The sequence below is a fragment of the Schistocerca serialis genome, chromosome 4 (assembly GCF_023864345.2).
Source record: "Schistocerca serialis cubense isolate TAMUIC-IGC-003099 chromosome 4, iqSchSeri2.2, whole genome shotgun sequence".
NCBI classification, from domain to species: domain Eukaryota; kingdom Metazoa; phylum Arthropoda; class Insecta; order Orthoptera; family Acrididae; genus Schistocerca; species Schistocerca serialis.
The window spans coordinates 187,048,202-187,060,764 of record NC_064641.1 but is presented as its reverse complement, the minus strand read 5'-3'; the positions used below and the strand labels follow the sequence as shown (position 1 = coordinate 187,060,764).

The 12,563-nt window shown below is 42.3% G+C and overlaps 1 protein-coding gene across 1 annotated transcript in view; it reads right to left on the bottom strand.

The window, feature by feature from the left end:
- The window catches only part of LOC126474346 (sialin-like), a 53,004-nt gene that overhangs the window by 22,253 nt on the left and 18,188 nt on the right, over window positions 1–12,563 (bottom strand). The window contains exons 4-6 of the mRNA XM_050101813.1: window positions 12,096–12,180; window positions 5,212–5,429; window positions 300–452 (exon numbers count right to left, since the gene is read on the bottom strand). Of these exons, the coding sequence (XP_049957770.1) occupies window positions 300–452; window positions 5,212–5,429; window positions 12,096–12,180 (456 nt within the window). The remainder of the gene's footprint in view (window positions 1–299; window positions 453–5,211; window positions 5,430–12,095; window positions 12,181–12,563) is intronic.

Genomic DNA, 12,563 nt, shown 5'->3' with positions numbered 1-12,563 from the left:
TTTTTGTCTCGCTGTCATTGCCCTGATGTAGTTGACGAAATTTTATTATTCGGATTCATTGTTCTTGTATTTAACGCTCCGGTGAACAACGTTTCCTATTGCGCATTTAGTAGATTACTACTGGGCCACAACGAGAAGCTCAATTTTATATATAATATAAATATACATATAATAAAAAACATGTATCTGTGGCAACATGCTAGCACCGTGAAACAGCCGAAAAAGGACGCATGGACGCGCTTAGACAGCGTGCGGAAGTGCGCGCAGAAAAATCACGCGCACTCGTGACGAGTACTCACGCTGGAGATGTCGAAGTGCAGGATGTTGGCGAGGTAGGTGGGCCCGCTGGTGAGCAGTGTGAAGAAACCCCAGCCGATGCCCAGGTGCATAGAGGCACACGCCCACAGCCCGGGGGTCGACAGCAGCTTCTTCCACGGGATGGGCAGCTTCCTCTGCGAACCAGACACACAGTACTTCCGATAAATGCTTTTTGGATGCCAAGAAATATTGCGTGTCCCTTTTAGCCTTGACCCGTGGTTTTCAAGACGGCACGGAGAAAAATGCAAGTTGGATTTCGCATTACCGATATTTTCTGAAACCATGTTGGTTGGCGTATCTCTGTTCGATATACCTCACGTATGAGGTCCTAACATTCTAAACGTACTAAGTAGGGTAGTTGTGACGTGAGCGTGAAGGTGCTCGGGGAGCTAACAACAAAACATCATGCCTATTCCACGTTATAAATTGTACTAACACTACCGCAAATATAACTGATAACAAAAGGAAACCAGTAATTTGGAGTGCTAACTGGTGTGCACAAAACAAAATCCGTGTGCTAATATTTACTTGTATGTACATCCTCGTAGTGCCTTGTGTCGTATTTGATTGGATATAACATAAGAATCTGGTCTCAGATCGCAGTTTCCTATCTTGTCATTGAAATTTTGCCTTTATGGAAAAATGCAAGAAGTGATGATTTACAGAAGTAATTATTTCAACACGCCCTACTTTACCACCCAGTAGATTCACAATGGAGGAAATGAACTTTATTGATTTCCAGACCGCTGCTCATAAAGTCATCAAACAATAAAGCTACGAATCAGTGTTGCTGCATATAAAATCATCTCACGTAGAATAGTGCACATCAAAAGCACACTCAGTGACATTGAACAGTGGGAAAGTGCAAACATTCAAAAGAGAGGCAAAACTGTTGACGATATCATTCATATATAACTTTCAGTAGCGAAAAATAGTTCACGATTGTCTGCCGAAAAAAAGGACATGTTTCCTATGATGCTCTTCATACCACATCACCATCGGCAGGTTTTTTTACTCATTTGTTGAATGATACTGCGAACTGATGGTTTTGGCTTCATACTGTTACATGTGTTGTAAGGCGTCCGGTTTTTATGGACCTTACATGACTTGATCCATAACGACAGCACGATATGGTATGAGATCCTCAGAAAATAATAATATATTATAGCAACAAAAGGCAATTGCAGTAATCTCATGTACCGAAAACTAACAAAACAATATCTACCAATATATGGACAGGGGCATGAATAAATAAGTTAAAGTGAAACGCATTTTGGAGACAAACCGAGCAGGTGGTTCATGGTATCGGAAAACCCCACTTAACAAGTGAAAGGCAAGCTTCAGCACAGAAAGGGATAAGGCCAGAACAATACAGTGTTCCTTTTAACGTAAATACGGCTGGGACCGAGGGTAAGTGGCTGGACGGCTTTAACAGGGCTAGGCTGCGAGGCGGTAAGCTAAGTTTGCACAAATTAGTCCACTCTCTTTACAGATACAAAGTGCGGACAATCTCACAGTGTTAAAATATTTATATTTTGGTATGTTTTTTCATCGATTATAGCATGATATCTCCGCTGGACGTACTTAGCCTATTTAGTCTGAATAATGTAATGCGTAAGACACCTTTTGCTCTGAACTTTTAAATTTTTTTTTCCTGAACAATTCAATGTAATTTTTTCTGACCTTTCACTATAGTTTGTATTTGATGGATGATAATAAATGTTTAATACTATAAAGTGTTTCAAAATTCCTTTTACACACTTCTGGACGTTGTGGGGGGAATTAATAGGTCAAGTTTTGCGTAGGAACCCGTGTTCAGAAACGTCATCTGACGCCGCTACAAAGAGTCAAAATTATAGGCGCCTGCGGCTATGAATGTATGTAGATACAAGGTGTTTCCTTGATGATGTTACAGACTTTCTACAATGATGTAAAAGGATAAATGTGTCAATTTGAGGTGAGGGTCCCTGTACCGGAAACGAACGAGTCGAAAGTTACAAGCGAAAACTGTTCTCAAATGGCTCTGAGCACTATGGGACTTAACATCTGAGGTCATCAGTCGCCTAGAACTTAGAACTAATTAAACCTAACTAACCTAAGGACAACACAAACATCCATGCCCGAGGCAGGATTCGAACCTGCGACCGGAACGGTCCCTCGGTTCCAGACTGTAGCGCCTAGAACCGCACGGCCGCTCCGGCCGGCTAAATCTGTTCTCATCCGACATGGGAATACATGTGCTGATGCTGTTGTTGCTAAGATTGTAGGGTAGGTAACATTACAAGGGCAAAAAAGGAAAATATGTCCGATAAACACGGACTCTAAAATGCATACCCTAGGAGCTATTAGAACTGGTTCATCTTTGCTGCTGTGAAAAACATCTCCTGTATCGAACAAGTGCTCACAGCTCTTAAGGTATGCATTTTAGAGTCCATGTCTGCTGGGCATTTTTTCCTTGTTTTGGTCCATATTACAACCTCTGAAAGTTAACTACCCTACAATCTTAGCAATCACAGTACCAGTACATGTATTCCCGTGTCAGAGGTATCAGAACGGTTTACGCTTATAACTTTCTACGCGTTCGTTTCCAGTACAGGGATCCTTAGCTCAAATTGATACATTTATCCTTCTCCATCACCATGGAAAGTTTGTAACATCATCACGGGATCACGCTTTATACACATACATTAACAGGTGTCGACGCCTATTATTTTGACGCCTCATGGCGTTGTTGGATGACGTTTCCGGATGTGGGTTCCTGTGCCTCCAGAAGTGTGTAGAATGAATTGTGAAACACCTTGTATTTCGTATGTCATACAATATCTTTTCTTTATTATATCTCAAAACAATACTTTTGGTCCACAGCACGTTTAGAATGTTAGCTCTTCATATGTTCTAGGATTCTACAAAACACGAATGAAGGCCATGACAGTAAAGTCGTATGGCATTGTTGGCTGGCGACACTAAATGTTAGGTACAGCCGCCGTGTTCGAAATGGTTTTATTCCTTCGGTCACAGTGTCCCCTTACCGGATCGTTTATTAGAGCTGGGTCATACATGTATTTGAAGACTATAGCTAAGTATACAGGATATATGTACAGCGTGATGTTGTGTGATTACATTTGTGTTGTACGACGATGAGAGAAGGGAGAAAGTGAAACCTGGTGCGGGCACGTAGCCCTCTCGAACAACACCAAGAGGACGGCCAGGCTAAACGTTTCCATCCGACACACAGATCACCATCAGCAATCTCACATACTCTCACTTCGTGACACCCTGCGGAGACACTTGAAATTTAATCGAGGACATTGCTGCACAAACTGGTGATCAGGAACTTCACGCCACCATCTCTGCTCGCATTGCCGACCAAAAACCGGCAGTGAAAATTTCATCCATCACTAGGATTGGAACCGGCTTATCTCCGAGTCGAGCGCCAACAGACAGGCATGCGATAGTGACTGCGTTAGCACTGATTTTGGAACTTTTCAAACTGCAACGAATGATCTTATGGACCTTGTTTTTGGACTGAGTGTACTATTACAATAAACGCGAATTTTCTGTCCCACTGGGCTTTCTGTCTGCGCTACACCACGTAGGGTTCAACGGACTGTGAATCTACGGCAATACATTCAGCTTTTCATTTTGTGCCTGTAGTCACTCTATTTGTCCAATAAAGGGTTATTTCCTCATTTATAAAAGATCACACAGCTGTTGTGATATGGATCCGTAATCGGAAAGGAACAGGGCTCAAGACCCCTTACGAATAGCGCGAGTTAGATTTTGTGTTGTTAGCAAGATAATTCTCGACGATTTAAGGCCTCTGTTTTGCCCTGTTCTGCCTCTGTTTCGTTAGTGATCCATCTCCAGAGACCACGATATAGACGCAACGATAAATGGACTTGCGTCCATTGTTTCCATTTCGAGAGCCAAATTTTTGCTACGTGGGAGTTGGTGCCACTTATTCGCAAAGGTATTCGGCAAAAAATTATAAATAATTCTTCATTAGTCAATAATTGCAGCAAATGAAGAATACGAGAAACATAGTCTAGGCTATGACGGTTATGTGTTACAGATTGTAATGGTTCTTTATTTAAGTGACGATTACGGCACTCCAACCCCAGTTCTCGATACCAGTAATATCGTACTACTTTTCTGCGAAGTAACAGACATATTTTTGTGCCAATATTCACATTCGGTTTTATTAATGTATAGGTACTCCGATGTATCGATATATTACAGCGATATGGTTCTTGTGTGTATTCATTTCTGTGAGACCGTCATAATCTTTGACTTACTTGTAACCGTTTTGGCGCGAATGCGCACAGAGCAGTCTTTTTTTCACTTTGCAGAAGTTAAGTTGTCATCTGGCTTTGTAAAAGAACAGTCAAGTCTTGGGTTTGGTTAAAGTGGAAGTTAAATGTATGAAGATTGATGCAAAACTGTTTTCTTGATAATGTGACAATTAAGAAGAAGTATATATGAATTTACAAGAAGTTTAATAAAACTGTGGATTGTGAACACCAAGTCAAAAATTATTTCTACCATACCATTGTTCTGATCTGAATTTCCTGAAAAACGCATTTGTTAGGTCTTCAAATATTGCTAAAATACAGATTTGGACCTTCTAGCAGTCAAAGTGGAATCACCCTAGAATCAACAAGATGCGCCATAACAACTTCGACGAAATCTACGTGGGAATCCATTCAAGATAAGTGCCTAAATTAATGACTTTTTTACAGTGACTTCATTATTTCCATTCTGACGATACCATCCACAGTCAAAAACTTTGTTGCTGCCCGATAAAGCGAACATATGCTGCGTGAGCAACATTATTAATGTGATTTCTAACCTACTTTGCAAGTGGTGGTATTGTTAGAAGTGACAGTGACTCACCTTGGCGGGCACCTTGCCCAGCGAAGCCTCGATGTAGCGCCGCTCCGCGGGGTCGATGCGCGGGTGCTTGGCCGGCGTGTCGTACACGAGGAACAGCCACGGGATGTACCAGAGGATGCCGATGCCGCCGAACACGTAGAAGACGAGCGGCCAGCCGACGCTCGTGCTGCACAGCAGGCCCGACACCGGCATCGTGATCACCGTGCCCAGGTACCCTCCTGCGTGCACACCACTCTATGGCACTCACCCTTCCCTACTAATTGTATCTAACAGCACACAGCGCATAGATGTCCGTTTCCACGGTGTATCGTTGAGACATACAAACAGCTTCAAATCGCAGGTTGCCATGACCTAGTCACGTCCTGGTCGCAGAAGTATACAGGGTGGTCCATTGATCGTGACCGGTCCAAATATCTCACGAAATAAGCGTCAAACGAAAAAACTATAAAGCTTGAAGGGGGAAACCAGATGGCGCTATGGTTGGCCCGCTAGATGATGCTGCCATAAGTCAAACGGATATCAACTGCGTTTTTCTTAAATAGGAACCCCCATTCTTTATTACGTATTCATGTGGTACGTAAAAAAATATGAATGTTTCAGTTGCACCACTTTTTTCGCTTGATGATAGACGGCGCTGTAATAGTCACAAACATATCGCTCACAATTTTAGAGGAACAGTTGGTTGTTTTTGTTGTTGTGATCTTCAGTCCTGAGACTGGTTTGATGCAGCTCTCCATGCTACCCTATCCTGTGCATGCTTATTCATCTCCCAGTACTTACTGCAACTCACATCCTTCTGAATCTGCTTAGTGTATTCATCTCTTGGTGTCCCTCTACGACGTTTACCCTCCATGCTGCCCTCCAATGCTAAATTTGTGATCCCTTGATGCCTCAGTACATGTCCTACCGACCGATCCCTTCTTTTGGTCAAGTTGTGCCACTTACTCCTCTTCTCCCCAATTCTATTCAATACCTCCTCATTAGCTATGTGATCTACCCATCTAATATTCAGCATTCTTCTGCAGCACCGCATTTCGAAAGTTTCTATTCTCTTCTTGTCCAAACTATTTATCGTCCATGTTTCACTTCCATACATGGCTACACTCCATACAAATACTTTCAGAAACGACTTCCTGACACTTAAATCTATACTCGATGTTAACAAATTTCTCTTCTTCAGAAACGCTTTCCTTGCCATCGCCAGTCTACATTTTAATTTTATATCTTCTCTTCTTCGACCATCATCAGTTATTTTGCTCCCCAAATATCAAAACTCCTTTACTACTTTAACTGTCTCATTTCGTAATCTAATTCCCTCAGCATCACCCGACTTAATTCGACTACATCCCATTATCCCCGTTTTGCTTTTGTTGATGTTCATCTTATATCCTCCTTTCAAGACACTGTCCATTCCGTTCAACCGCTCTTCCAAGTCCTTTGGTGTCTCTGATAGAATTACAATGTCATCGGCGAACCTCAAAGTTGGTAACAGGTAGGATTTTTAAATAAAAATACAGAGAGCGTAGGTACGCTTGAATATTTTATTTCGGTTGTTCCAATGTGATACTTGTACCTTTATGAACTTATCATTTCTGAGAACCTGTGAATACCACATTAATGCAATAAATGCTCGAAGTGATGCCCGTCAACCTCAATGCATTTGGCAATACGTGTAACAACATTACTCTCAACAGCTAGTAGTTCGTCTACCGTAATGTTCACACATGGCACTGACAATGCGCTGACGCACGTTGTCAGGCGTTGTCGGTGGATAACGATAGCAAATATCCTTGAACTTTCCCCACAGAAAGAAATCCGGGGACGTCACATCCAATGAACGTGCGGGCCATGGTATGTTGCTTCGACGACCAATCCACATGTCATGAAATATGCTATTCAACACCGCTTCAACCGCTCGCGATCTATGTGCCGGACATCCATAATGTTGGAAGTACATCGCCGTTCTGTCATGCAGTGAAACATCTTGTAGTAACATCGGTAGAACATTACATAGGAAATCAGCGTACATTGCACCATTTAGATTGCCATCGATAAAATGGGGGCCAATTATCCTTCCTCCCACAATGCCGCACCAACATTAACCCGCCAAGGTCAGTGATGTTCCACTTGTCGCAGCCATCGTGGATTTTCCGTTGCACAATAGTGCATATTATGCCGGTTAACGTTACCGCTGTTGGTGAATGACGCTTCGTCGCTAAATAGAACGCGTACAAAAAATCTGTCATCGTCCCGCAATTTCTCTTGTGCCCAGTGGCAGAACTGTACATGACGTTCAAAGTCGTCGCCATGCAAATCGTGGTGCATAGAAATATGGTACGTGTGCAATCAATGTTGATGTAGCATTCTCAACACCGACGGTTTTGAGATTCCGGATTCTCGCGCAATTTGTCTGCTACTGATGTGCGGACTAGGCGCGACAGCAGCTAAAACACCTACTTAGGCATCTTCATTTCTTGTAGGTCTTGGGTGACGTTTCACATGTGGCTGATCACTTCCTGTTTCCTTAAATAACGTAATAACGTAACTATCCGGCGAACGGTCCGGACACTTGGATGATGTCGTCCAGGATTCCGAGCAGCATACATAGCACACGCCCGTTGGGCATTTTGATCACAATAGCCATGGCAAACGGTCCATTTTAACACGGGTAATGTACCACGAAGCAATTACCGTCCGCACTGGCGGAATGTTACGTGATACCACGTACTTATACATTTGTGACTATTACAGCGCCATCTATCACAAAGCGAAAAAAGTGGTCCAACTAAAACATTCATACTTCTTTACGTACTACACGAGTATGTACTAAAAAATGAGGGTTCTTACTTTTAAAAAAACGCGGTTGATATCCGTTTGACCCATGGCAGCGCCATCTAGCGGGCCAACCATAGCGCCATCTGGTTTTCTCCTTCGAGCTAGACAAGTTTCGTTCTTTGTAGTTTTTTCGTTTGTTGCTTATTTCGTGAGATATTTGGCCCGGTCACTATCAATAGACACCCTTTGTGCACTGAGTGACCAAAAGTGATGGAAAGGCACTGAATGTATCGCTAGTGAGTCGCTCCCCAGTGAGTCCTCACCAGAGCAGTAAGATGTCTAGGTATGGACTCTACGAGGTGTTGCAATCTTTCTGGAGAAGTACTGATCCCGCACATGCAGTTCAAAATGCATCTGCAAAGGAATATCGAGCATACAGGTATCGACAGCATCGTGTAAATGCTCGATTGGGTTTGGGTGATCTGGAGGATCAAGTCACGATCCTGAATTCATTAGAGTCTACATCAAGCCACCTAACTGCAACAAAGAGCGGTGGCAAGTCATTTTCTCCCTCCGAAACACGACATCTTCGTCGGAGTACTCTACATCTACATCTACATCTACATTTCTACATCTACATTTATTCTCCGCAAGCCACCCGACGGTGTGTGGCTGAGGGCACTTTACGTGCCACTGTTGTGACCCCCCATTCCTGTTCCAGTCGCGTATGGTTCGCGCGAAGAACGACTGCCGGAATTAATTTTATATCATCATTCCACTTCAAATCGTTCCGCATGCATACTCCCAGATATTTTACAGAAGTAACTGCAACAATACAATAAAGGATCCTTCTTTCTATGTATTCGCAATACATTACATTTGTCTATGTTAAGGGTCAGTTGCCACTCCCTGCACCAAGTACCTATCCGCTGCAGATCATCCTGCATTTCGCTGCAATTTTCTAATGCTGCAACTTCTCTGTATACTACAGCATCATCCACGAAAAGCCGCATGGAACTTCCGACACTATCTACTAGGTCATTTATATATATTGTGAAAAGCAATGGTCCCATAACACTCCCCTGTGGCACGCCAGAGGTTACTTTAACGTCTGTAGACGTCTCTCCATTGAGAACAATACGCTGTGTTATGTTTGCTAAAAACTCTTCAATCCAGCCACACAGCTGGTCAGATATTCCGTAGGCTCTTACTTTGTTTATTAGGCGAAAGTGCGGAACTGTATCGAACACCTTCCGGAAGTCGAGGAAAATGGCATCTACCTGCGAGCCTGTATCTAATATTTTCTGGGTCTCATGAACAAATAAAGCAAGTTGGGTCTCACACGATCGCTGTTTCCGGAATCCATGTTGATTCCTACAGAGTGGATTCTGGGTTTCCAGAAATGACATGATACGCGAACAAAAAACATGTTCTAAACTGATCGATGTCAGAGATATAGGCCTACAGTTTTGCGCATCTGCTCGACGTCCCTTCTTGAAAACTGGAACTACCTGTGCTTTTTTCCAATCATTTGGAACCTTCCGTTCCTCTAGAGACTTGCGGTACACGGCTGTTAGAAGGGTGGCAAGTTCTTTCGCGTACTCTGTGTAGAACCGAATTGGTATCCCGTCAGGTCCAGTGGACTTTCCTCTGTTGAGTGATTTCAGTTGCTTTGCTATTCCTTGGACACTTATTTCGATGTCAGCCATTTTTTAGTTCGTGCGAGGATTTAGAGAAGGAACTGTAGTGCGGTCTTCCTCTGTGAAACAGCTTTGGAAAAAGGTGTTTATTATATCAGCTTTACGCGTGTTATCCTCTGTTTCATTGTCATTATCATCCCAGAGTGTCTGCATATGCTATTTCGATCCACTTACTGATTGAAAGTAAGACCAGAACTTCCTAAGATTTTCTGTCAAGTCGGTACATAGAATTTTACTTTCGAATTCACTGAACGCTTCACGCATAGCCCTCCTTACGCTAACTTTTACATCGTTTAGCTTCTGTTTGTCTGAGAGGTTTTGGCTGCGTTTAAACTTGCAGTGAAGCTCTCTTTGCTCTAATGCCATAAACGTATGCAGATAGTCAGAAAGAACGTCCACATAAAATGCACCTGTCATTGGTACCTGCAAAGCCAGAACATAACTTAACCACCTCCTTCCAGGACATACAGGGTCCGTAGCTTCATTGGCCTAGCTTCTCTGCGCTCTATACGACTGAAACACTGTAATGGCGCCGCAGTCCCATAGTTCAGTAACGATGTTCGACGGCCTGTGTCAAAGGTTGTGCTCAGTATGGTGTCAGCAAAGGAACACGATAGACTCGTAGCCTGCTGGAGCCTATGAAATGCATTTTTCTCCCTGCAGTCGACCTGGCTCACAGCTATCTATCCAACGCCTCGTATACCTCTGCAGAGGCTACTTAACGTCCCTTCATCAGACACCTGTGTGGAAACATTGTCTCTGCGATATTGAAGATGCCCTCCCTCCTCCTCTAGACGATTTTACTCTCGGAAATCCTAATTTGAATTTCGCTCTGATGATCATCCTAATTTGAATTTTGCTCTGATGATCATCCCTTGTTCAAAGTCGGTTAACGCGCGATGTGCTGTCGTGGCTGCTTCACTACAAACCTATCTGTATTTATTCCTTAGTAGAGAAGGGCATAAGACTTTCACATTTATTACATGAGCCTGAAATACTCCTACACGATTACATAATTTAACACACTTCCTGCGAATGTATTGTTTAATCTTAACAATATCTTCCAATATTAAACTTGTAATTCTCATTAGACGTTGTGGATAATACTATGCAATATATTCGTATTTTATTCACTTCTTTGTAAGGTTGCACGAGTGAACTGAGAATTCCAGTGAACATAAAAAGATTGTTTTAATTTATTTCAATAGAATGTTAACAAAGCTAACAATTATTTACACATGTTTTTCAAAAACGTTTACCCGACCATGATGTTATACCTCAAATGATTTAGTAACAACAGTGCGGACTTGAAATAAAGGTACTGTGACACAGTACTCTTGAAACTTTGCCTTTGAAATGCTAGCAGTTGTAATGCTGAAGAAGCTGAAGTTTTCGGACTCTCAGTCTGGGACTCCAGAAGTATGCGAAAAGTTAACTGAATTAAGCTCACTATGTATAGGTATTGGAAACAACGGGAAAGGAATGAAGTCTACGGAAATCCATCTCGACGAAAGCGTCAGCTTAACGACACATGTGCTAAGATGCAGAGGCATGTTTAGCTAGCGACTAGGATGGGGAATAGTTCGACGAACAAAATCTGAAATAAATAACATATAAGTACGGAAGGTGTAAAATGCACCCTGAGTTGTAGAGTTTCCCACATTATAGAAAAAAATTAAGAACAGTAACCACATGATAGTTACTTCACTATTTAAAAAGGTAAAAAGTAAAATCATTGGTTCCCTTTGGCCTTCAGGGAACAAACTAGATCCACTGATCTTTAAACTAGTGTTGCGACATCCTTGTTGTATGATTTATAAGGTATTGCTGATGATTTCATCTAGAAGAGTTTTCACAGAGACGACACGATACTGCAGTATGCTTGCATGTCCAAAGGAACATTGCAGTATATGGTTGACGATATACGGAAGTTCGGATGCGGCCGTGAAGCGCGTTCGGATAGCCTAATTGTAAGGCGACCGCTTGCGATAAGCGGTATATCCAGGTTTGAGCCCTGGCCCAGCACGAATTTTCATTGTCGTCATTCCATTACACAGATGATGGCTGTCCATATACATTTCACGTATTTTGACAGAGACTCTTTGCAACTTTTTAAACAAAAATCCTCCGTAGGTAAAGTAAGATGACGTACGTCTTAGACGAAATCGAAAAAATAAGTTCGTGTTTAAACAACAATGATTGCAGACGTGATTGGGAATGAAAATTGTAGAGACGCTGCTCAGTGTTTCTGTGTCCGATGCAGGTACATCTCTTTCCAGGTTTGGTGAAGAGAGTAGTTGTACACAATGTTGTGGAATAAGTAGGAGTTTGTTCCGATGAGTAACGTCGGCAATTCGTCGTTGTCAGACACAATGTTAATTTGTCATGCATAAATGCAGCGCGACTTACCAGAAAATATTATGGAGAACCTGCTTCGCTCTTGCGGGGGCGCCCACTTAGAAATCATGAACTGCACCGCAGGGAATGTCACTCCCTGCAACAAAACACGTATTATGTCATAACGCAAAAATAAACTAATTTTTATGATTTTTGTTTTCTGCTACTCGTCTTTACCTTAATGGTAACACATTATGAGTGAAATATTTCTTGAAATACGGTGCTTCTCACAGATGTGGTTCCAGTGTTGCCAAACTGCCTCTCTTTCAAGTCCATTTTCTACCGAAAATATGCAGAGGATGAAATTTTGTTACAGACTTTTTGTGCTTTTAGTACGCAGTATTTGCACTGTAGCGTGTATTTTGGTTCATCCTGTATGCATTAAAACATGGAATCAGTAAATGACTTCAGGTGTTTCAATTTGACCTAGACGTTACAGCCATCAAAAAATAGTAGGAGAATGTTTGGACTTAACTAATC